At 45.5% G+C, this 27,205-nt stretch overlaps 1 protein-coding gene across 1 annotated transcript in view; it reads left to right on the plus strand.

The window, feature by feature from the left end:
* EML6 (EMAP like 6) overlaps positions 1-27,205 on the plus strand; it is a 928,771-nt gene that overhangs the window by 352,018 nt on the left and 549,548 nt on the right. Inside the window, exon 9 of the mRNA XM_078649484.1 lies at positions 13,589-13,845. Within this exon, the coding sequence (XP_078505610.1) occupies positions 13,589-13,845 (257 nt within the window). The remainder of the gene's footprint in view (positions 1-13,588; positions 13,846-27,205) is intronic.

Below are 27,205 nucleotides of genomic sequence, written 5' to 3' on the forward strand. Positions count from 1 at the left end.
ACCAAACCCACACATTTCTACAAAGTAGACACCCGGGGGCTTTCAAGAAGCTATGGCTTGCGTGGATCCCCCAACGTTCTCTTACCCAGAATCCCTTGCAAACCTCATTTTTTGCTGAAAAAATCGTTTTTTTCACACATTTTTGTGTGGAAATGCGTGGGACCACTGGGGTCACACAAATTTCCTCCCACCCAGTGTTCCCCCAGGTCTCCCGATAAAAATGGTACCTCACTTGCGTGGGTGGCTCAAGGACCCGCGACAGGCAAGGGCCCCAAACCTAAGGAGGCGACATCAAAATAACCAAACACTAACCAACCTGTTTTTGAAAGGGGGTTCCCATGTGTTTTTGGCCCGGGGCTCGGCGGTCATCTAGGGAAACCTACCTAACCCACACATTTCTTGAAACTACACACCCGGGGGAGTCCAGCGAGGTATGGCATGCGTAGGTCCCCCAAGGTTTTCCTACCCAGAATTCCCTGCAAACCCTAGAATTTGGTTAAAAAACACTTTTTCATACATTTTTGCGTGGGATCTCTGTGCCGGCACAAATGTCCTACCGCCCAGTGTTCCCCTTGTTCTCCCAAGTAAAATGTGATACCTCATTTGTGTGGGTGGGCCAAAGGCCTATGACTAAGGTGAGGTGCTTAATTTGTCAATCCCAAACACTACAATTTTTAAAAATTCATTTCTAGCCTGTTCTGCTTTGGGGCACCCACACAAGTGAGGCATCATTTTACTCGGGAGAACAAGGGGAACACTGGGCTGTAGGACATTTGTGCCGGCACGGAGATCCCACGCAAGAATGTATGAAAAAGTGTTTTTTTAACCTAATTTTAAGGTTTGCAGGGAATTCTGGGTAGGTAATCCTTGGGAGACCCACGCATGCCATACCTCGCTGGACTCCCCCGGGTGTCTAGTTTCCAGAAATGTGTGGGTTAGGTAGGTTTCCCTAGATGGCCGCCGAGCCCCAGGCCAAAAACACATGGGAACCCCCTTGCAAAACCTGGTTGTTTAGTGATAGGTTATTTTGATGTTGCCTCCTTAGGTTTGGGACCCTTGCCTGTCGCAGGTCCTTGAGCCACCAACGCAAGTGAGGTACCATATTTATCGGGAGACCTGGGGGGACACTGGGTGGGAGGAAATTTGTGTGAGTCCAGTGGTGCCACGCATTCCCACACAAAAATGTGTGAAAAAAATGATTTTGTTCAGCAACAAATGAGGTTTGCAAGGGATTCTGGGTAAGAGAACGTTGGGGTATCCACCCAAGCCATAACTCCTTGGAAGCCCCCGGGTGTCTACATTGTAGAAATGTGTGGGTTTTGTAGGTTTCCCTAGATGGCCGCTGAGCCCCGGACCAAAAACTCATGGGAACCCCCTTGCAACACCAGGTTGGTTAGTGATAGGTTATTTTGATGTTGCCTCATTAAGTTTGGGGCCATTGCCTGTTGCGGGTCCTTGAGCCACCCACGTAAGTGAGGTACCATTGTTTTCGGGAGACCTGGGGGAACGCTGGGTGCGTGGAAATTTGTTGATCCACGCAGATTCCAGAACTTTCCACCACAGAAATGTGAGGAAAATGAATTTGTTTCACAATTTTTTAGATTTGCAAGGGATTCTGGGTAACAGAACCTGGTGGGAGGCAGTCGAGTCACCCCATCCTGAATTCCCCTGGGTGTCTAGTTTTCACAAATGTATAGGTTTGCTAGGTTTCCCTAGGTGCCGGCAGAGCTAGGGTTCAAAAACAAAAGGTAGGCTCTTTGCCAATAAAGGGCACGATTTCACTGCGAAATTGAGGTGCGACCACGTTGCGTTTTGCGCTGTTTCCTGTCGCAGGCACTAGGCAGACCCAGGCAAGTGAGGTACCATTGTTTTCGGGAGACCCTGGGGAACGCTGGGTGGGTGGAAATTTGTTGATCCACGCAGATTCCAGAACTTTCCACCACAGAAATGTGAGGAAAATGCGTTTTGCTTGTAAATTTCTTAGCTTTGCAAGGGATTCTGGGTAACAGAACCTGGTGCTAGGTAGTCGAGTCACCCCATCCTGAATTCCCCTGGGTGTGTAGGTTTAAAAAATGTATAGGTTTGCTAGGTTTCCCTAGGTGCCGGCAGAGCTAGGCTTCAAAAACAAAAGGTAGGCTCTTTGCCAAAGAAGGGCACGATTTCACTGCGAAATTGAGGTGCGACCACGTTGCGTTTTGCGCTGTTTCCTGTCGCAGGCACTAGGCAGACCCAGGCAAGTGAGGTATCATTGTTTTCGGGAGACCCTGGGGAACGCTGGGTGGGTGTAACTTTGTTGATCCACGCAGATTCCAGAACTTTCCACCACAGAAATGTGAGGAAAATGCGTTTTGTTTGTCAATTTCTTAGCTTTGCAAGGGATTCTGGGTAACAGAACCTGGTGGTAGGCAGTCGAGTCACCCCATCCGGAATTCCCCTGTCTAGTTTTCATAAATGTATAGGTTTGCTAGGTTTCCATAGGTGCCGGCAGAGCTAGGGTTCAAAAACAAAAGGTAGGCTCTTTGCCAAAAAAGGGCACGATTTCCCTGCGAAATTGAGGTGCGACCACGTTGCGTTTTGCGCCGTTTCCTGTCGCAGGCACTAGGCAGACCCAGGCAAGTGAGGTACCATTGATTTCGGGAGACCCTGGGGAACGCTGGGTGGGTGGAAATTTGTTGACCCACTCAGATTCCAGAACTTTCCACCACAGAAATGTGAGGAAAATGTTTTTTTTTGTCAATTTCTTAGCTTTGCAAGGGATTCTGGGTAACAGAACCTGGTGGTAGGCAGTCGAGTCACCCCATCCTGAATTCCCCTGGGGTGTCTACTTTTCAAAAATGTATAAGTTTGCTAGGTTTCCCTAGGTGCCGGCAGATCTAGGGTTCAAAAACAAAAGGTAGGCTCTTTGCCAAAAAAGGGCACGATTTCACTGCAAAATTGAGGTGCGACCACGTTGCGTTTTGCGCTGTTTCCTGTCGCAGGCGCTAGGCAGACCCAGGCAAGTGAGGTACCATTTTTTTCGGGAGACCCGGGGGAACGCTCGGTGGGTGGAAATTTGGTGATCCACGCAGATTCCAGAACTTTCCATCACAGAAATGTGAGGAAAATGCGTTTTTTTGGCAATTTCTTAGCTTTGCAAGGGATTCTGGGTAACAGAACCTGGTGGTAGGCAGTCGAGTCACCCCATCCTGAATTTCCCTGGGTGTCTAGTTTTCAAAAATGTATAGGTTTTCTAGGTTTCCCTAGGTGCCGGCAGAGCTAGGGTTCAAAAACGAAAGGTAGGCTCATTGCCAAAAAAGGGCACATTTTCACTGCGAAATTGCGGTGCGACCATGTTGCGTTTTGCGCTGTTTCCTGTCGCAGGCACTAGGCAGACCCAGGCAAGTGAGGTACCATTCTTTTCGGGAGACCTGGGGGAACGCCTGGTGGGTGGAAATTCGTTGATCCACGCAGATTCTAGAACTTTCCATCACAGAAATGTGAGGAAAATGCTTTTTTTTGTCAATGTATTAGCTTTGCAAGGGATTCTGGGTAACAGAACCTGGTGGGAGGCAGTCGAGTCAACCCATCCTGAATTCCCCTGGGTGTTTAGTTTTCAAAAATGTATAGGTTTGCTAGGTTTCCCTAGGTGCCGGCAGAGCTAGGGTTCAAAAACGAAAGGTAGGCTTGTTGCCAAAAAAGGGCACATTTTCACTGCGAAATTGCGGTGCGACCTCGTGGCGTTTTGCGCTGTTTCCTGTCGCAGGCACTAGGCAGACCCAGGCAAGTGAGGTACCAGTTTTTTTTGGGAGACCTGGGGGAACGCTGGGCGGGTGGAAATTTGTTGATCCACACAGATTCCAGAACTTTCCACCACAGAAATGTGCGAAAAATGCGTTTTTTTGTCAATTTTTTAGCTTTGCAAGGGATTCTGGGTAACAGAACCTGGTGGGAGGCGAGGCAGTCGAGTCACCCCATCCTGAATTCCCCTGGGTGTGTAGTTTTCAAAAATGTATAGGTTTGCTAGGTTTCCCTAGGTGCCGGCAGAGCTAGGGTGCAAAAACTACAGCTAGGCACTTTGCCATAAAAGGGTCAATTTTTAACTGCAAAATTGAGGTGTGACCACGTTGCATTTTGCGCCGTTTCCTGTCGCAGGCACAAGGCTGGCACACACAAGTGAGGTACCATTTTTATCGGGAGACTTAGGGTAATTCAGATTTGTAAATCAACTGTTATTACCTATTGAGTTTTCATGCATTTCTCCCTTCCCAATGAAAGACATTGTGTAAAAAAAAATCTTTTTGAAAAATGACCAATAATTCTCATGCTAGTATGAGTATTCACAATTTTGAAAATGTGAAAATATATACTGTTTCTAAACTCTATAATTCGTACCCAATTCAGAAATACATAGGTGTCTTTCATACCTATTTTTCCATGTATACATTTTCCAAGAATAAGTGTTCTATACCCAGTAAATAATAAAATACCATTGCAAGTTGCTGCTCAGTTTTTGGCTCTGGGTTCGTCGGGTTCTTCGTGAAACTACAAGTCCTATATATCCCCACAACCAGGAAGGTCAAACGGATGTAACGGTATATTACTTTCCAAGAGCTGTCAAAATTACAAGAAGTTATAGGTGAAAACGTTGAGATAAAAGGCTGTTTTTTTCAACAAATTTTCAATTATTCCAATATTTAACTGTTAGTTTCTATAAAGAAACCTTCATGGATGTAGACAAATGACCCCTTTCTGAATTAAGAATTTTGTCTACTGTTCGGAAATGTATAGCTTTCCAGGATCCATTATTGCTTTCAAACTCATTTCTACCATTAACTGGAAGGAGGTTGAAAGCTCTAAAAATAGCAAAAATAGGCTATGTCCCAGAAAAATGCCAAAACTGTGTGAAAAATGTTGTTTCTCTGACAAAAGACTGTCATTCCCTAAAAGCTGAGAAAATGGAGATTTCAGCCCCACAAACCCTTTTTTCATAACATTTGCAGGGAAAAACCCAGAGGCTTTCATTTGCAGCCCGTTTTTCCAATTTTTCTGAAAAAAACTAAAATTTCACTATATTTTGCTTAAATTCTGGGACCCCTCCTAGGGAATCCACAAACCCTGGGCACCTTTAGAATCCACATGATGTTGGAAGAAAAGGACGCAAATTTGGCGTGGATACCTTATGTGGTCAAAAAGTTACGGGGGCCTAAGCGCGCACTACCCCAAATCGCCAAAAAAAGGCTTAGCACAGGAGGGGAAAAGGCCTAGCAGCGAAGGGGTTAAGGAATCGGTAAATTACCGAATTCTTAAAATACCAAATCGGTAAATTACCGAATCCTTAATGTAGGGAGCACTCAAGTGAGTGCATTTCTCATTCAAGGATTCGTTATTTACCACCAACTACAAGTTGGTGGTAAATATCGAAAACCTTTAAAAAAGCAATTTTGTGCTTTTTTAAAAATGCCATGTGGCAGACATACATGCCCTGAGGGCATGTATGTGTGCCACATGTGCACACATGCACAATTCAGGGGTGCAACAGGGTGTCAATGTGACACCCTGCCACCCTTGAATGTGTTCCCCCTATTACCGATTCGGTATTTACCGAATCGGTAATGGTGAATGGCTTCCCATTCATTCCTATGGGCCTCCAGGCCCATAGGAATGAATGGGAATTACCGATTAGGTAATACCGAATTTTACGGATTCGGTAAAATTTACGGAATAATTACCTACATACTATTTACCTATTCTTAAATACAGAATCGGTAAAATTCCATATTTAAGAATAGGTAAATAGATATTACCTACATATGGCTCATAATCTCCAGATCTCGGGTGTCAGGAGATGTCAAAGGGGGTACAAACCTCTATGCCGACCTATTTAATTTAACAAACAACTATTAAGGTTCTATGTTACCATAATACCCACATAGAGTTCAACTGCCTATACATATATCATTTACATTCAATTTGGACCACAGACGTTTTCTAAATTACAAAACATATCTCTAAAATGTATTACACAGCTACATACATTTATAAAATTTGTAATGAAGTGAATTTTCTTGAGTACTTTTTGTGGGTATCACTCCAATAATATGCCATAGGACATCTCAAAAAACACAAACATTTGTTAAAACTGACTTTCACCATTCATTCATTACCAGTATAGTGCTGTCATACAACCTCATTCTCACCATACCACACAACTCATACAACATGCAATATAAAAAAGTTTCGACCCTTTGGAAGGTCCCTGATGGTAGCAGAAGGGCCAATGATGATGTTTCCAAAGCACCCAGTTCAATAGATTATGCTCCCAGGGAACACTTCCCAAAAAACATGCTGTCTACGTGTGTTTCAGTGGATACACCACCTTCCTCAGGACCAAGGTGTGCTGAAATTCATAGAAGAAACGAGGGATGTCTACGGCACTGGAAATAAAGAACAATAAAAGTAACTAGCGGTGGTGGTAACAAAATTGTTTCATCAATTTAAATTAATTTAATTATTAGCATTTTCTTTTTACAGCTGAAATTGAAACTCAGTTATCACAATATTATTTATCAACCAAACAATCAGTCTTAAATTACTATAGCGCTCTAAACTAGGAAAAGAATAATTAAGGAAAGAGCTCCTGTGGAGTTTGGCAGAAGAGGTAAGACTTGAGAGCTTTCCTGAAACAAATGAGCGCCTAAATCTGTCTCAGATTGTCAGGGAGAGAGTTTCCCAAAGGGCAAACAATGGTTGGAAAAGATCTACCTCCTGCTTTTTTTAAAACTCTTTTTTGCAGAATCAGAATATATTCACCAGCAGACCATAATGATTAAACAGGATGGTAGATACTGGAACACTGTTTAAATATCCAAGGGCATCGGTGAAGATAGATCTACGAGCCATCAGTAGATCTTTGAAGCAGATACACGAGGCAACTCTTTGAAACAGATAAATGAGGCAACCAGTAACCAATGCAGTTTATAAAGGCTAAAAGAGATGAAATGAAATGAAAAAAAAACTTAATAAAGCGCACTGCGGCCAAGCGGCTTCCTGACGCTGAAGACTCATCCAAGCTCACAGAAGGAACCCAAGGGGACTAGCTAGAAAATGCCTGAGAGAACAAAAAAGTTTTGAGGGCCCTGCGAAAGTGGGTGTAGATAGGGACGGAACGTATGGAAAGAGGGAGACTGTTCCAGAACCGGGGGGGCCAAGACCGAGAAACGGGTGCCCCCGTTGCGTGATTTACGGAAACTGGGGACGTGGAGGAGAGAAAGTGATGAGGAGCGGAGAGTGCGGCTGGGGGCATGGGAAGTGATGAGAGAATTGATGAAAAGAGGGGCGGAACGAGCATGGGCCCGAAATGCCAAACAAGCAAGCTTGAAGTAGGATCTGAAGTGAACAGGGAGCCAGTGTAGGGACTTAAGTGCAGGAGTAATGTGAGAAGATTTGGGTAAGCGGAGGATAAGGCGGGCCACTTGGTTTTGAATGGCCTGGAGGCGGCGGGTTTCATAAGCGGGAATGCCTACATACAGGCCATTCCCGTAATCCAGGCGAGAAATAATAAGAGCCATGACGACGGTCTTAAGGGCATCTACAGAAAAAAAACAGAAAATCTTACGAATTAAGCGAAGAGACAAAAAGCAGGAGGACACAACGGAACTGATTTGGGCATGCATGGACAGGTCATGACTGACCTTGATGCCCAAGGTACGAACAGAAGAAACCGGTGAAGGAGGGGGACCAAAGGAGAGGGGCCAATTTGCCGGGGACCAGGGGTTAGAAGGACCACCCGTGAGGACAAGCTCTGTCTTGTCCGGGTTGAGCTTCAAATGATTGAAACTCATCCACTGAGAAATGAAGACTAATGTGGAACAGAACTTGGGAAGGGAGTCAGAAGGGGACAAAAGATCAAAGTCGAGCTGGAGGTCATCTGCGTAATTATACACAGAGACCCCCAGCTCGAGAAGAGAAGAGATAAGAGGACGGATATAAAGATTAAAGAGAAGTGGGGAAAGGGAGGAGCCTTGGGGGACCCCACAGGTAACCGAACGAGGGGGAGCGGAGAAACCAGAGAGGTGAACCTCTTGCGACCTGCCTTGAAGAAAGGACGCGATCCAAGAAAAGGCAGCGCCCTGAATGCCCGCTGCGCTGACACGGTCGAGAAGGATGGCATGATCGACCGTGTCAAACGCAGCGGACAAATCGAGGAGGACCAGAGCTTGGGGGAGATTGCTGTCGGCTTTTCCCTTGAGTTCGTCCAGGACCGCAAGAACCACTCCCTCAGTGGAGTGGCCTGGGCGAAAACCCGCCTGATGGGAGGCCAGAAGATGGTTCTCCCCGATGTAGGTGGACAGGCAAGATGTAACATGGCTTTCAAGGATCTTCCCCAGGTAAGGGAGCAAGGAGATAGGCCTGAAATTAGATGAAAGAGAAGGATCTAAACCAGGTTTTTTAAGAATTGGGAGAACTATAGCGGATTTGAATGAAGAAGGGACAGAACCCAAAGCCAGGGAAGCATTAAGGAAAGTGAGAGGAGGCACAGGGCATCAGGTGAAGAGTGTTCTGAGAATCCGTGCAGGAGCACAGTCTGCCGGAGAACAAGACTTAACCTTAACAAGCAGGTCAAGGAAAAGCTCAGGAGAGATGGGTTGAAAATGATCCAAAGAAGAAGAGGGCAAAGGAAAGGGAACAGAGAGTTCAGGATGAGATACAATGGGAAAATTGGCCTTGATATTGATGATCTTGTCAATAAAATAATCATTCAGAGAAGAGCAGAGAATTTGAGAAGGAACAAGAGACGTGCAGGTGCGGTCGGAGGTGGCGAGATTGTGGACTAATGAGAAGATTTGTTGGCAGAGAGGGCCACTCTCTCCATGAAGTATTTTGTTTTGGCCGCTAGGATAGCTCTTTTATAGTCATTGAGGAGAACTTTATATTTGAGGCGGAGAGTGGGGCAGTAATTCCGTCTCCAATGGCGTTCCGAGCGCCTGAGATCAAGTTTAAGAGCTTTAAGCTCGCTGGTAAACCATTTGTGCGCATCGTAGGGACGGAGAGATTTGACCTTCTTGAGCGGGGCAACCTGGTCGCATGAGGAGGAGAGCCAGGTGCTGATGGCATCTGCCTGACTTTCCAGGGACAGGTCAGTCAGGTCAGGAGCAGAAGAGGCCAAGGAAGATAAAAGAGGGTTAAGGTCGGTCTGGTTCCAACTACGAGCCCGGATGTTTTTAGGTAGAGGGACTTTCTCAGGTGGACCCAAGTAGATAGAGAATGAAATCATAGAGTGGTCCGACCAGACACAAGGGAGAATAGAGGTAGATGAGACGTTACAGTGTAAGGACCAAATTTGGTCCAAGATATGACCCTGGATGTGAGTGGGGGCCAGAACGTGAGGTGTGAAATTGAGACACTGAAGTGTAGCAGAGAAGTCTTTGGACGATGAGTCCTCCCTGGGGTCACCCGGCTAGAAATTAAAATCACCGAGCAGTAGCAACGAAGAGTTGTTAACCACCAGTGTGGCCAGGAGATCCAACAGGGTGGGCACGAACAGCGGCATAGCTTGAGGGGGGGCGGTACATAAGGACAACAGTGAGAGGAGAGGAGAGATTAAGGGAGCGGGCCACCAGATAGTCTACGTTGGGTATGAGGGGGTGAGCAAGAAGTTGGAATTTCAAGGAGGAGCGGATTATCATAGCCACACCCCCTCCAATCTTGCCGTCAGGGCGGTCTGCTCGGAGGGCGTAATAGGTGTCAGGGAGGATAGCCAAAAGATCTGGAAGAGAATCTGTGGAGAACCAGGTTTCTGTGAGAAATAGGAAATCAGGGGACTCAGTGTTGAGAAGATTAAAAAGTGCCGTTTGATTTTTGGCCGCAGATCGGGTGTTGAGCAGAAAAGCGGAGGCTGCCAAGGGACCAGGGGAGAGGCGAGTGACAGGGAGAGTACAGGACGTAGGAGAGGTGGGACTGGATACAACTGAGAAAGGACAAGGGGAGTGAGGGGCATATATACCAAGAGTATCTAAACGGTGCAGTAAAGAAGGGGAGAGAGGAATGGTAGCAAAACGTGCAGACAGTTGGGCCGAAGTGTAGACCAGTGGAGGAGCAGAGTCTGTGGCCCCTGGTCCCGGCCCGTCGCGGACGGGCGCAGACGGGCTTAACTTAGGCGCAACTTCGGCGCGCCTTCATCGCGCCCGCTACGCTCGTCCGCTGCGCTGCCGGGACTGATTAGCCAAAATGTAGGGACACATGAGGGGAGAGGGTCAGGGGAGTGGCAGGGGGGGAGGGGCCGGAAGACTGCAGCGCTGACCACAGAGCCGCCCAAGATGGTGGACTCGCCCGTCCCTACCAGCCCGGCAGGAGGAGACGATCAGCGGCAGACGCTCTGGGGCGCGTGCAGGAGGGTGAGGCAGCTAAAAAGCTAGCAGTGCGCGAAAGTCCAGAGCGCAGCTAGAAGACCCAAAGTTCGTGGACCAAAGGTCAGTATGTGGCTAAAAGAAACGTTGCTCCCGGCGAAGCCTCGGGAGATCTGTAGGAGGAGTGAGGATAGGCGCGAGGTCCGCTGGGTGCCTGAAGTGCTTGTCGGGGGGGGGGGGAGGGGCCGGAAGTCTGCAGCGCTGACCCCAGAGCCGCCCAAGATGGTGGACTCGCCCGTCCCTACCAGCCCGGCAGGAGGAGACGATCAGCGGCAGGCGCTCTGGGGCGCGTGCAGGAGGGTGAGGCAGCTAAAAAGCTAGCAGTGCGCGAAAGTCCAGAGCGCAGCTAGAAGACCCAAAGTTCGTGGACCAAAGGTCAGTATGTGGCTAAAAGAAACGTTGCTCCCGGCGAAGCCTCGGGAGATCTGTAGGAGGAGTGAGGATAGGCGCGAGGTCCGCTGGGCGCCTGAAGTGCTTGTTGGGGGGGGAGGGGCCGGAAGACTGCAGCGCTGACCCCAGAGCCGCCCAAGATGGTGGACTCGCCCGTCCCTACCAGCCCGGCAGGAGGAGACGATCAGCGGCAGGCGCTCTGGGGCGCGTGCAGGAGGGTGAGGCAGCTAAAAAGCTAGCAGTGCGCGAAAGTCCAGAGCGCAGCTAGAAGACCCAAAGTTCGTGGACCAAAGGTCAGTATGTGGCTAAAAGAAACGTTGCTCCCGGCGAAGCCTCGGGAGATCTGTAGGAGGAGTGAGATGTGGGAACTCATCTGTAAATTGAACACAACTCTTGCTGCAGAATCCTGCACAATTTGCATCTAATGAATGTTAGAATTTGATAGCCATTGGCTAGTCAATCTTTGATGCCATCACTGCACAAGCCAGATTTTTCAAAGTAATGCCAGATTATACTTGGAGGATTTAATAATCTGAGTCGCCTGATAGCCCAGCGCATGTTTCTTGTCAACAATAACCCCTATTTTTTGTAGTTTCTTCTCAACTTGAATTTCATGGTAATGGACATTCAGACTCAGACAGCTCTGATGCATTCAATCCTGTATGATAGCAAAAATCCCATCTTCCCTCTTCCTATTAACTAATGGATTTTGTGATCGCCGGAGCATACTTTGCATATCAGCTTATGTCTGAAAACCAATAGCAGATTTAACTAGCAATTAATGGAACAGCTCGACATGGATATTGACCAGGAGCTGTGAAAGGCACAATCCCTGCATTACTCCATAACAAACCGTAATGGCATTAGCTAAATCATCACTAACTCTCACTCTAGAATTAAGTCGTAACAAAAGCGACACAGCCATTTTAGGGAAGTCCCTAGCACCTCACCACCCTACCCAGATTACGGATCAAGGTGGGATGTTTAAAGTTGTCAAAGGCTGCTAAAAGGTCCAGTGAATGTAGCTGGATCCCCCCGATGATGTTTAATATTCAAGTTTGAACAACAATTAAAGGGTCTCCATGCCCTGGTGTGTACTGAAGCCCCACCGAGTAACTTCCCAAATCGTATTTCTTTCAATGAAATTCTGTACTTGCATTGTAGTTTTTTCTCCTACTTTTTGTGTTATGGCATAATTGTTTCTGGTCCTGTGTGTTCTAACCAACTTTTTTTAACAGGGGCGTCACACAAAACTCTTTAGAACTTTGAGGGATATTCCATTCAATAAAAGAACTGTTGATAATTTACCTCACAAAAGGGGCCAGAACCCCAAAGACATCCTTTACTAACCTTGTAAGACAGGGAACTCTCTTACAAAAAGTGGTGCAAAATGATTTAAATTCTGAGTGGGTAAGTTTATAAACATATGTATATTTAATATCTTAATATGTGCGACACAACTGATATGTACAGCAAGTGGGTCAAGAAGGCATCAACAAATAATCATTAATTAGATAGTAACAGCTGTCCACTGCAATTATGTTGCAATGTATTACATTTCAATATCATTTGTAGCGATGGCCCAATATTATATTCCCACTGTCATTCTCCAGTATAATTTAATCCGTATTAACAAATGTAACCCCTCATAAATAACATACTGATTTACCACTAGCTCTGTAAAGTCGACACCCTCCATATGAGAATACACATAATAGGATTTTAGAAAGGGTAAGAGTAAGCTAGTATGATTTTTTTCCTTCTAGCCTTATTATTTTCTGTGGGGGGGGGGGGGGGGGTTAAAGAAATGTCTGAGGATTTGTAATTGAATGTATAGAAAGGATACCTGCCAGAAAAATGCTGAGTTTTCTTTTGCTTATGTAATGATCTTGAGAGGGGGTTCCTAATCTATCACGCTTTCTGCATACTGATACCCCCCCTACTAGCCGCTGGCACTCTTCCCAAGCACCCTTCCTTAAGTCTTGCAGTAATTCAGTTGCTGTCTGGCGCAGTCCTTTGGCACATGTTGACTTTTAGGTTGTTGAGTTTGAAATGAATTTGCACATCAGTTCCTCCTGGTTCTTTCCCTGAAAGACCAGGCTTTGCTGCCGGTTGATCAAGGTGCCTGGTCGCCAATGCCTGTACAATATTGGAGCCCAATCACTATATCAAAGTACATGGATGCATTGAAATCGTGCACTGTGGGAATACTTTTGTGTGAATGTGAGAGACCTCCCCACTATCATGGGCCACAAACTTAACTCTTTTCCGAGATGATCTATCTTTTATTCTTCTTTTGGTCAATATGTTTTCACTTGTCAAACCTATAGGGGGTCATTAAATGCTGCACATCAACCCATACATGTTCTAACAGCTGATAGTGTTTGACTTTACTATTTTTATTTCTAACATTCTCTAATCGAGCTTCTCCATTTAAGAGTCATGGATGCATCACACACCAAGCCATCACAACACAGTTCTGGCAAAAAGCACCACTGTCCATCTGATGAACAGTCATGCGTTGTGCCATTGCAACTGCTCTGGAAAAGAGAGATTTGTATTAGCTTGCTAACCTGGGGCAGATGGGACACACACGGCTGCACATGTTTTGTTGTGCAAGTTAGATCATAGTGTTTTAGTATAAGTGTAAATTTAGTCTCTGAATTTCGATGTGGTCATCTTGCTCTATATTTACTATGACATGCGCTAATGCCTTGGTTGTTTGTTCCTGCTTTCTTTTATGCCTTCATTTGTGTGTATTTCAAGTGTGTATCCACTTTCTTGTAAGTCTTCTCTGTTTTTCACCCTTCCAGAGATATGACAGAAGTTGTTCACATCAAAGATCGAAAAGAAGTGATCCATGAAATGAAATTCTCCCCTGATGGCGCCTATCTTGCTGTCGGCTCCAATGACGGGCTTGTGGATGTCTATGCAGTTGCTCAGCGGTACAAGAAAATTGGGGAATGCAATAAATCTTCTAGCTTCATCACACACCTCGATTGGTCTGTAGACAGTAAATACTTACAAACCAATGATGGCGCTGGAGAAAGGCTATTCTACAAGATGCCATGTAAGTGTGTGAAATGACCAAGGTACATGCGTGCTAAACAGTCTCAATAACTCACCATTCAGTGTCACAGTGAGTAATACCATGCCAAGGATTGGCTTGGTTTGAATATGCTACAACCTCAGGTGTGTTTGCTTGTCATCAGTTGCTCTTGGGCTGTAGAGACCCAAGGGAGGTGGACATCAGTTCTCCAAAATGCTAATTCTTTGATCATTAATCACTTAAGAAGATTGACCCAATGTCTTACCCACAGCTTCTCTACAGCATCTTATGTGCTCCTGAAGATGTATGGGATGGGCATATAGTGCAAGTGATCTTAAGTAAAGAAGTCCATAAAATCTTGTTCACTTATTGTTTCTGGTGCTGAGTTAATGATACCCAAGAGCAGTGGTTACCACTCACTGGTGATCATGCAGCTATTGTGTGTGCCTAGCGTCCTAGAGCAGGTTGTTTCCTTTGCTGTGACATCCCTCCTTTGCACAGTGACTTTCAGTTCCTTCTGCTATGTCATCACCGTTGCTGACAATGGTCTTCAGATTGCCTTGCTGCCTTCTGCTATCTCCAAGCCAATGCACACTAGTCTCTATATGAGCAGCGAATAAGAATGTGACTCGATGGTGATAATAAGGTAACTAAATTAGTTTGTATTAAAATAGCTATTAAAAGAGCTTTAATAGACTGGAGACAGAACAGTGATAGTTTTATTTATTTGAGTGTGGCTAAACCACTTTTAGAAATATGTGTTCAATATAGATCACTGCAACGGGAACATTCTATTGAGAACATTCAGAAAATAGGCAAAATCAAGAAAAGACTCTAGGTACGAGGTGCCTATGACAGAAAGATTGTAATCGTTGGAATGAAACTTGATAACACTATATACATATTTATGTGTATTAAATCTACTAATATACTAATACAAGAAAGGTTGTTGTAAAAGTAGAAGAAATTCAATTTGCTTCAAATATTAGGAGCCGTTTGGAAGATTATGTATTACTATTGAGATCCTAATTTATGTAATTTTCCAAACTTGTCACTGGAAGGCCCCCAACATAACTTCAATAAAGTAGAGTACAACCCATTAGCAAAGTGAGTGTTCCCAGTCGCGGGCTGGAGAGTGGGCTTGGCCACGATGACCCTAGGACATTTCTCTGCTTCTATGCCTTGTTTTATCTTTCCATTTTCCATAACAGAAGGAATATTTTAACAAATGCATTGCCATTTGGCAAGGTGATCCAGAATGAAATCACAGTATTGCATTTGAGTTCAATAGGCTACTTAGTGATTTCATTTTTCTGAGTCAGACATTGTCTCCACATACATATTAATTTGCTTGTAGCGGTGACATGCTGTTTTGGTTTCTCAGCAATGGAACACTCAGTGTGCCAAATGACGTGATCGATTAAATGTGATTCTCGGAGCCCGTTTCTATAGCCAATTATCAACTGCAGACATTTCAATAAGCTTTTTTGATGCACATATACCCCAGCAATGTGGGAGGGATTGAAAAATGGCATTATATAAAAACCTTAAAGGTCTCACAAGGACTGGTCTATCCTCTTGGACCTCAACATGAGTGTAATTCGTAGTAAAATGCACACTTAGGTCAAAAAGAGAAATATATTTATCTGAAGAGAGTTACTCTTGTGTCTGTCTGAAGTACTGTAGCAGTTAGTGCTGCTGCTAATGGCATTTTATGTGGGAATGTACCTATGCTGAGGATTTCCAAGCAAGGGAGTAGCAGGAAAATTAAAGTACTCGTAGGGCATCAAGCAAGCGAAGCAAATCATCGCGATCCTCCTAAAAAGAGGTTGCCTGTCTCTTTCATCCTAGAATCTTATCTATTTATTCTTTCATCCTTTAATTAATCCACCCACTGATATCCACCATTTCACCTGTACATTCTGTCATCTATACAGTCTTTCATCCAACATTCGTTTTGTCACCATTCCATCTATCCATCGCCCATCCATATCTAAACCTATCTATCTTGAAACCTATCCATCAAGCATATCCATCCAACATATCCATCCTTTCACTCGCCATCCATCCTTTCACTTATCCATCCCCCTTTCTTCCATCCATTTATCCATTCTTTCACTCATCCACCCTTTTACTCCATCCAACCATCATGCATCATCCTCCCTTTCACTCTTTCATCTATCCTTTGACTCATCCATTCATCCTTTGACTCAGCCATCCATCCTTTCACTCAGCTGTCCACCCTTCGACCCATCAATCCATTTATCCCTTTTCTCATCAATCCTTTCTCTCATCCACCATCCACTCTTCACTCCATCCATTCACCCTTTCACTCATCCATCCGTCCACCCTTTCATCCAGCCACTCATCTACCCTTCCTTTCACTAATCCATTCATCCTTTCACTCATCCATCCATCTTTTCACATTCACCCATTCATCTGTCCATTTACCCTTTCACTCCCCCATTAATCCGTTACTTCACTCGTCAAGCCATCCTTTCTCTCACCCCCATCGATCCACCCTTTCACTCATCATCCATCCACCCTTTCACTCACCCATCCATCTGTTCAACCTTTCACTTATCCATTCATCCATTCTTCCTCCCTTTCAGTCATCCATCCTTACATCTATCCACTCTTTCACCCACCCATCCATCCCACATTCAAAATGCACCCATTCACTCAACATCCCAGACATTCACGTTAATTATGAGCCTTTGTCTCCCGAGTTGCAGAAGAGGCCCATCAAGAACCCCATCCTCACTGTAACTATTAAAGCGGGGGGTTGACGACGCCACTGATTCCAAGCACCACTTTGTTCATGTGCACTATGGAACAGTTGGGTTGTGGCTGCAGAGTGGTAATTTTCGATGGTCACATTAAGCACATATGAAATATAAATGTTTAAGTGATCCAGCTTCCAAAAGACTCTCAAGGAAAGGAGACGTTTTAAGCACTGTATTGTATGTTGTGTACTGGTATTTGCATAACACTTTCTATCCCCCTGGCGAGGCTCATTCAGCTTTTCATTTGTTGAGTAGATACCTCCGTATTTATCACATTTATAGCACCTTGTAAATCCATGTACCTTTGAGCCCCTGACTACATTTATACAAAAAATAAAAAGAGAACAGTAGATGAGCTTTTGGCAATGTAAACGTAACACTCTTTTAGTGAATTTAAAGTAATACCAAAACAGTATGACTGCATGAACAGCCTCCTTTTTTAGGTCTCACCTACAGACACCTATTAGCGGTCTGATGTCGAAAGACCTCATGTGGACCTTATCAAAATATTACAGTGGACTTGGAGGTAACCAATTGCTTACAATTGGTTGGCTTTCTTGTCGCTTTCATTTATGTGATTCCATTCAATGGCATTCCTTACTCTTCTTGTGTTTACCCCTGCCTTGGAGCATAGCTTATTTACCTTACTTTTGACTGGAGGACTTGTATACTTCCTTTGCTCACATCACATCCAGGGAACTACTTCTTTCTTTTCCTTTCAGCACTTCATAAGAGTGCATGTGTTTTCTTGCTCTCTCCCTCGTGTGCTGCTTTGCACCCTCAAATACCGCCCCCATGTGGGCACAGCGTTGCTCCCTCCTTCTCCTCCTTGGCACCCTAGCTCTTCCATTGCTTCAACTACCTCTTCTTAGCTGTTTTTTTAAATTTTATTCTGTACCCTCCCAGCCTCAATTGCCTATTATTTCCTGCTACTGTCTGTTGCTTTCCCCGACTCTGGGTTCACTTTGTCCCACAATTCTCCTTCATTGCTTCCCATTGTGTCCTCTGGGGAAAAAATCTTACATTTTTCGGCGAGGCCACCTGTTTACGTTTGCTGCTAGACGGACCCTTTTTCAAATGCACTTTGTGCTCCTTAAAGTATAGTTTTTATTTACTGCTCCAAGAGATGCGTCTAAAATCTTGAAATGATACAGTTAAACAAAAAATAAAAAATGGCAGACACGCAATGCAATGCGATAGCATCATTACATGTACATGCGTCATCACGCATGCATGAGTACAAGTCATTGTCCTATTTTTCTTTTCACTTTTTTCCTGCTGATGCAGTGATGTTTAACAGCATTGGCAAAAAACATTGGTAAAGCCAATACTTAGAAAAGGTGAGACCTATTTGCTTTGCCAATGTTTGTATTTGCTTACGGGCCATTGCCCTAGCAAAGGGAAGGGACTTGCTCATGCTACAAGAAGAAGACTAAGGAGCTAATTAAAATGTCCCGGAATAAAAATAGCCATGGTAAATCTGCACCCAGGTACATTTCACGTGGGACCCTAGATATTTAAAGCAACCAGAATCTCAGGGTTAATTTAAGGGGGAAATCAGGAATTGTTAGAGGAATCTGACCCAGATATGCAACACCTGATATTTCCTCATTTCTCAAAGAAACCTCTGGGTTCCAGTTGTAGCCCTCGTTAACCTTGCCAATCTGAAATTGCTAGTACCTTCAGAATCTGTAGCATCCAGGAATTAGACTTAGGGCCTTATTATGAGTTTGGTGGTGCAGGAGTGGAACAGCCCCACTCCCGCACCACCAAACCCATGTACGAGCCGCCTGTCAAATCAGGAGTTTTCTCCTGGTCTGGTGGACGATTCTTTGGCGTTCCTAGGGCAGTGCCTATGTAACAGGCACCGCAATCGGAACTTCAAAAAAGTACCTGCACGGCATGGACTACTGCAGTCCATGCCATGCGGGTACTGGGGTGCATGTTCACAGGGGGCCACGTATTGTGCCCCCCCCCCCCGGTGTGCAGCCACGTGGCGTGAGGCACCAGGCGACCCTGTAGGGCCTCCTTTGTTTTCTCTCCGCCACGGTTTTCATGGTGGGCCCACCGCCATGAAAACCGTGGTAGAGAGGAAACTTGTAATATGCTTGGCGAGACTGCATATTGCGGCCCCCGGACTGCTGCGCAACCACCAAGGAACGGCGGTTCCCTGGCTGCTGTGGCGGCCCCTGGGCGGCCAGACTCATAATAAGACCCTTAGTGGGTTGAGCTTAGGGGACCTCGTAAGAAGTGATTGTGTAGCTGAGCCTGGGCTCCATCATGGAACACCTGCTTGGTTTCCACTTAATCAGTTTCATTTACTGAAGCAGCAGGACTTGTCGTTCTGCACAGCAGACTCTTTGTGAGCAGCGGAGTGCAGATAGCATTTTTAAATGTAAATTTTAGCTTCAGTCTGGAGGTAATCACTGGCCTGTCGGCTTATGTCTCCTTAGTGCTTGAAGGTGTCTCCTCTGGCTCCGGAAAGTCTATCAATCTCTGGGGCTTGCATTCCACTATAGTTTTAGCTGCAAGGCCATACATTAGAGGGTAGATTTTCATTTTCAGTTAACAGTACCTTGTTATTTCTGAACATACTTTGTTCCAAGTAAGGACTGTCTTGTGAGAGGGTGGATGACAGAAACAGCTGTTCAAGTAAGAGTGGCACTGAAGTTCTCTTAAGCCTAGCTTGGGCAGTCCTTTTGCTAGTGCAATCGCAAGGCATTTAGTCACCTCATCAGACAGATTAGCTGTTCGTAGTGATGAACCTTCAGCTGATGCCACTACAGTTTTGTACCTTGCCCCACGACTTGTCCTGCTGTTTGTGTTCTCTTCAGACTTTCTGGACAAAATCATTGGAGAAAGATTTGATCTAGACCCAACTTTTTGCCAGCGACAGCAAAGCTGGTCTCTTGAGGAGACAGATTTTATTAACACAGTTTACCAACTCTCTCAGACACTTAGGGCCCGATGTAGGTAATCCCAGATTACCGATTCTTAAATACTGAATCATACCGATTCGGTATTTAAGAACAGGCAATCGGTAAGTTTCGGTAATTACCGAATCGGTAAATACCGATTCGGAAATTGCCATTAATTCCTATGGGCCTGGAGGCCCATAGGAATGAATGCCAATTACCGAATTGGTATTTACCGATTCGGTAAAAGGGGAAACATTGAAGGGTGGCAGGGTGTCACTTTGACACCCTGTTGCACCCCTCAATTGTGAATGGGTAGGGGTGCACATGTTGCAGACATACATGCCCTAAGGGCATGTATGTCTGCAACATGGCACTGTTGGAAAAGCCCCCAAAAAAAGTTTTTTCCAAGGTTTTCATTATTTACCACCAACTTGTAGTTGGTGGTAAATAACGAATTCTAAAAGGGGAAAAGCACTCATTTGATGCTCCCTACATAGCAAAATCGCTAATTTACCGATTCGGTATTTTAAGGAATCCGTAATTTACTGATTCCTTAAAATACCAATTTGGTAAATTACTGAATCAGTAGAATGCCCATCTACATCTCATTTTCCAAATACCGGTCGGTAACGGCCGAAATTACCGAATTTCGGCCGTTACCGACCGGTATTTGCCTACCTACATCTGGCCCTTAGTCTTTTGACTCCACTGGAAGGAAGAGGCAAGGGAATTGGGCCTGAGATTTCTCGCATGCGTGTCCCACCTGAACCCATCTGAAGAAACCTTCTAAGTTTCAGGGGCTCTCGCTTCTTGATTTCCACAACTGTTGTCAATGGTTTCCTTCTTGGCATTGTTTATAGAGCCAAAGATTATTTCACTGAGATTTTACCCCTGCAACCATCTGTAATACCAATTCCGGCCCCATATTCCGTAGACCCAATCAGGCTTTGTAGCATTTATATAGTAAGGCATATGGTTCTATAACCCCTCTATCCACCCCTCAAGAATGTTATACATTTCATGAGGTCGCAGAGACTAGTTTAAGATCTGGCTGAGGACTTGAGGTCTATTTACCTCTACTGCTTCTGTGGCTCATAGGGACACAAAAGACACCCAAATGATGGACATAGTGCCGAATAAATCAAACATTTACCCCCAGTTAAGAGATCTGGGTTATATCTATTGTTCTTTTGCTCACAATGCCACCCCAGTTTAGACCCAGCCATATGCAAATCAGTCTTGACCCTGCTCCTCATGGGAACACTCCAGCCCGAACTGCCAAGCCAGGTCCTCCCTGGACCAAAAACAAGCAAACTGGGACCGGTTTCGGAGTATCACCCCTCATCAGCCAGGCTCTCCTGAATCCAGTGGCACAGTGAGCCAAGGACCCACATCTGGGCATACCCAGCACACTTAGGGCGAGAAAGCAAAAGACACACAAATGATGGACGGAATGTGAAACAGATCAAACATTTACCCCCAGTCAAAAGATTTGGGTTAAATCCATTGTTCTTTTGTTGTTTCCGGTCCTGAGAGGACCTGGCCTGGCAGTTCGGGCTAGACTGTCAAGACTGGTTTGCATATGGCTGGGTTTAAACTGGAATGGCATTTGGACCAAAAAAAAGATGGATTTAGGCCCAGATCTCTGTACTGTGGTGAATGTTTGCCATTGTTCAGCATTCTGTCCATCAATTGTTCTTTTTGCATTTGTCACCCTGAGTGGGACAGGTATTCCCAGACGTGGGTCCTGTGCTCTCCATGCCATCTAGAGACAAGCTTGCCTGGCTGATGAAGGCTGACTCCTTGAAACTGGTTCTAGGATGCTTGTTTTTGGTCCAGGGAGGACCTGGCCTGGCAGTTAGGGCTGGACAGTCCCCTTGGGGAGCAGGTTCAAGACTAATTTGTATATGGCTGGGTTTTAACTGGAATGGCATGGGGAGCAAAAAAACGATGGATTTCGGTCCAGATCAGCATTCTGTCCATCAATTAGTCTTTTTGCACGTGGCTGACAGGAACAACACGACTGCCGCCTGTTCAACCCTTGGCCAGATCCCTTATTACACCTGATGATAGGTAGAAATGCATATTCTGTTGCTTTATCAAGGCTATGTTGGTTTGCTTATGGTTGAAAGAAGGAGGCCGATGTCTCAACATGATTGAAAGGTACACTGGTGCCCATCCTACCCTGTACCAATTAGATCTTTGTTCCCATACAAGATAACATATTAGTGTTGGCTGAAAAGTTGCATTAGGCCCTCATTCCCTGACATTGGGGCTGGCAAAAAACACAGTACACTCGTAATCGAAATGGTCTAGATCATGACTCGCCCACCAACACAATCATGTGTTGCTTGTAGTGTTGGCTGCAGGAAAACTACCAACATTCCCATCTTTGCCCATAGACATAGGTTCAGATATTTATTACAAAACAAATAATGCAAGAACTCTGCCCTTTTATATTGTCTACGTTATTTCATATGCTATCTCTCTTAGATGTAATCTTAAAATGTGGGACAATGGTGGGTCAAGCTTTATATGCCCCCCTCCTAATAGATGGTCCAGGACTGCCTAGTGACCTCCTACTCCAGAGGAAAGTGCTTCTCTGAACGGTTGCATTGAAATCTCTTCCAGTTGTTATGGCCAATTTTGCCCCTAATGCACCACACTGGCTTTTTATTTCCGGAATGATCTGTCAAGAACTGCCATTGATTTTCATGAATTTGTTGCACACACTGCTTCACATCAACCTGTTCGAACAGAAGCCAGAGAAGGAAATGTCAGCAGTCCTGCAATCTTGGAGACCTGGCTTTAGCTCTCATTGTCTGCACTTGCTCAACCTATCATATAATCCTTGACAAAAAATGTGACCTGACTATGCCTGAAATGGACACTTTCTGTGTGATATTTACCTTGACGTATGTTCAAGACACTACTGCTAGAACACAAATATTCTCTGTAAAATGTTCCACTATTCCTTAGAAAGATATCTGTCCCATATACAAAACCAAAATATTTACAAATTCTATGAAGTTCTATCACTTCAGCCTTGACAGTGATCAGGAAAGGACCCTTTTATCCCTTTCTTAGGGTGTAGTTGTCATCCAAACGAACATTAGATCCATTAGGAACCTTCCTTTCCCCAGGCTCATGGGCATCACTTATGTTAGCTTCTTCAAAGCATCACTTATGTTAGCTTCTTCAAAATAAGAGTTCTTATTTTTGGGAAAAATAGGGTTGCCATAAATAAGATCATCAGTAGAGGCCAAGTTAGCTTCTCAAACCACAACTCTTGCCCCAATGTGGGCAAGAGTTGTGGTTGAGGTGTTGAGGTACTCTCTTAACTGAACTTTGGAACGTCTATGGTTGTTTTGTCAATGTGTCATCTACATTTGATGGGGCTCTGCAATAAACTTCCAAATTTGAAATCAGACTGTATACTGATGTGTCTCTTGACAGAGCAGTACATTAAAACATTGACCTATGTCCAGCTTCAAAGCAGAGAGGAATTTCCGATCAAACTTCCAATTGTTGTTGCTTCCTGGGCCTATTTTCATGTAATGCTTTTTTCTCTGATCCCCTGGATTTCCTATCACAGGATGCCTGTTTTGCCTTTTGTCCAATGGCATAGTCTTGACACCTCAGCCTTGTCCTCCAAGACACCAATGGGGGAGGTGGTGTGTACAAAACCTGTAGATGCTATAACTGTATTTGCCATAGTGAACTGACTAAGTATTAATTTGTAAAAGAGTGAAAATGTGGGACTAACCTGGTCAGTACCTAAATGGACACAGGCTGGAGGCCATCCATGTGGTGGACCATTTGGACACACTAATACCTGAGGTGGGGTGTTGGGTCAATAAAAAACAGTTTCCCTTTCATATTCACACATGTATCCATTGATCAATTATATCTCAAATCAGTTAGAATGCACTGAATGAAATACTGCATATATATTATTAATCTGTATCATCAATTGTGACAGTCTCCTTGTCTTAAGAAAATATATGTTTCTTTAATTTATTCAAGTACATTTGATTGTATCCACAATATGCAAATCAGTCAATATACAAATCTAAAACCATAAAGCATCTTAGTAGATATCAAACATCATCTTTACCTGATCTCACATACATTGAAATATTTCTGAAACAGACCCTTTGTTTCTTGTAAACACCCTTTACAAGCCACACATTATAAACATACATAAATTGTTAAAAACAGACAATTGCTATATATCCAAATTCTATCACATGGGACACTTACCCAGCTGACTCCCTTATGGCAAGGCACGTAACTCCGCTCAGTGGCAGCCTTGAAGGGTGGGACCATGAGTGGATTTCGACCCTCGGAGACAGCAGAATCTTCATGAAGAATCAAGTCAACAAGGTCCCCTCCACTTGCTTTCACACTCACAAACTGCTCAGGCAGTTCTTGAAAGGTCTTTCTTTGGACACTTTCAGATCCGGCACGCAAGCCCTTATCACTAGCATGCGCAAATATGTCAACGCCCTGCAGGTTGTCATCACAGCCCAATTCACCAAAAGGCTCCCAGCTATATAGAACATTGCCGTAAAACTCGCACTCAAACTCCCACTCCTACCGCACATATCCAAACACCTTAAAGACCTCCAGTGGCTCCAGATCCACAAGTTTGCCCTTTTTAAACCTAAACCCAGCGTACCTCTACTACAGCATCCTTTTCCACACCCTTTGGGGTTCTTTGCACACAAAATAAAGGTGTAAGTCAAGAGACACCACCCTCAAGGTGAATGCTCAGATCAAGGGCGTGGCTAGTGATGTGTCTTGCAGTGGTGTAATGATAATTGAGGGGGCCCCCCTGCCAGGTACGTGGAGGGGCCCCCTCCGGACTCTATTAGGAGCTCTCAGGCCACAGTGCAGCGCTGAGGGGGCCCCCTTGAGCTTGAGGGCACCCCCGCACTGCGGGGGATGCGTGGGCCTGTGTTACGCCCCTGGTGTCTTGGCGCAGCCATTGCACTCCAACTCTTGCCTCACTGCACTAGCTGCTCATTTATGTTTAAGATACTTTGGGGGTCATTAGGATGGCGGACGGAAGTGGCTCCGCAGCACCGGAGTATGCGGATAATGCCTATTCTCCGTCCGCCCGTCGCGGACACTCCGTCCGCCAGATCAGGATAGCAAATAGAGGTCAAAATCCATCCGCTGAGGTAGATGACGGTCCGCCGCTTAACCTCACCCAACCACGAAGCGGACGTAACCAATCCAGATACGCCGCCGTACGGACTGACGTCTACGCCCGTCCACCAAATCAAGATAGCGGAAAATACACATAAAAGCGCCGCGGAAAAACAACCTGCCTGAACACAGCAGATTCACCACAGCGACCATACCCACCACGAGCCGCTCGCCGACATGGACCCTGCACTACACGCATACCCGATACTCTACGCGATCCACCACGTCCTAGTCTTGGCCCACCATCGAGGACGACGCAGGTAGGCTACAAACATTTCGCTGCCTGGTGAGGAGTACATGCAAGGGACGTGACGTAGAGAGGGGGGAGTGACATGTAGCGGAAACGACTGATTCTTGTTGAGGGCACCACCTGCAAGGGTCGTCACCCAGGTAGGGGGGAGTCACATGTACCGGAAACCACTGAGTCGTGTGGACGGCAGCACCTGCAAGAGTCGTGACCTAGGTAGGGGGGTAGGGGGGAGAGACATTTATCCGAACACCCTCAGCAAGTCCATCAAGGGTCTCAGGGTGGATGATGGTCATCACCTTGTCCTCCCACTCGGTGTAGGGTAAGGGCTCCGGGGGGGTTCCACCGCCTGTGTGATTTGCCCGGAGATAGTTCTTGGCTCGAATGGATTTCACTCGGGTCTTGAGATCATGCCACCGCCTCTGTATATCCTGCTTCGTCCTCGGGACGCTCCCGGAGGCATTCACCCTGGTGACTATCCGGTCCCACATGCTGTTTTTCCTGGCTATGCTGGTCTGCTGCACTAGGGCCCCGAATAAGTGGGGTTCGACACGGATTATCTCATCTACCATAACCTTTAACTCGGTGTCAGTGAATTTTGGTTTTTTTTTGGTGCCATGGTGTGTGGTGCTCGGGGTGTGGGTTTGCGTGAATGGGGAGGTGCAGGTGTGTGGTGTGTAGGAATGGTGTGGTGGGTCTTTGTGTGGTGGGTGTGTTTGGGTGTGGGTTATGTGAATGATATATGTCTTTGCTGTCAGTTAAGTCATGTATCCTGCTAGCAGCTATGCAGTGATGCAGAGGATTTGTGGAGTGGGTGGGAGTTATTTTATGGTGTGTGTCTTGGCCGTGTCTGAATGGTTATTGGCAGTCAGGTGCTAGGTGGGTGTGTTGCCAGGTGTGCATTGTGTGGTGCTTGGCGGTGGATCATTGTGTGTTGTGATTGGTTTGGATGTTTTCGGTGGGTGGTCGTTCATTTTCGTGTGTTTGGTGATAACTTCCGTCGCAATGTATGGCATTGGTTTGACAGTAGGGATGTTGTTTGTGTTGGCGTTCCGCTGTGGAGCACGGATTCTCGGTGCATTGGTACCGCTGCGGACGTGGATGGCGGTGACTACCGGGGTACTTGCGGAGTTATCCTAATTGCGGACACGGACACTGCGCAGGTATCGCGGGGGAAGTGGATGTATTCGCGGTCATGTGCGTACGCGGCGGTCGGTGTTCTTTCTGTTCCGTCCGCCTGCCGCGGACTCAGGTGTACTCCGACCGCCGCGGACGGGGATTGGTGTGCTCCGTACGCCGCGATCGGCGTTTTTAGCATATTTTATCCTAATTGCTGTAGCGGATTTTCCGCGGACAGGTCCGGAGTATCTTGCCACCTTCCGCGGCGGACGGTACACGTTTCCGTCCGCGATCCTAATCGACCCCTCAGTTTGGTCCATAAATCACTTAATCCTCATACCTTTGCACCTTTTGCTAAAAGGTTCAGGTGGTATCAGCTTCTTCCCAAGTTGATATCCTCTGATCAATTCCTTCTGCAGATTCCCAAGTTTAAACAAACTCCAGCCGACATTAGACCTCTTTCCACCATTGCTGACTCTGTGGAACACAGGCTTTCCCCCATTCGTATGAAGACAAGTCTGTTTCAGTTCAAGAAAGAACTAATCATTTTTAATATGTTTAGTTCTTTGCCTTCCCCAACCTTCAGTTTGTCAGTTGCACCTAGATGCCTTTTGGGCGAATATTATCTTGTGCTGTACAATTGCACAGATGCATGTCCTTAATTATGTGCCTCGACTCGTCTTGTAGCTCATTTACGTGAAATCGTGCAGGTCCTGTATTGTTTTGGTTTGGCGCCGATAGGAATTCTCATAAATAACCTTTCTCATTAAAAATGCATTTGTCTAGACCTTTTAATAAGCTGTTCTTCTTTGTTGACTAGTTATGCTAAAATGTACAATCGACGTTCTCATTGTCATGACATCAGCTGGCCAAATGCATGAACGCCAGGATTTCTCAGAAATTACACCTTACAAAGTGAAGCGATTGCTCTTAAGAACTCATTCTGTATCTACGCCAACTTTTTGTCAGATTGACAAATTAACCAAAAAGTTTTCCTTCAAATCAGTTTTCCATATCCTTCTTCGGAATCTCAAACCTGGATAACACAGCATAAATGCGCACAGACTACTTGTATCGCCTCCCTTCTCGGTTTCCTC

Source organism: Lissotriton helveticus, chromosome 6 (genome assembly GCF_964261635.1).
Source record: "Lissotriton helveticus chromosome 6, aLisHel1.1, whole genome shotgun sequence".
NCBI classification, from domain to species: Eukaryota; Metazoa; Chordata; class Amphibia; order Caudata; family Salamandridae; genus Lissotriton; species Lissotriton helveticus.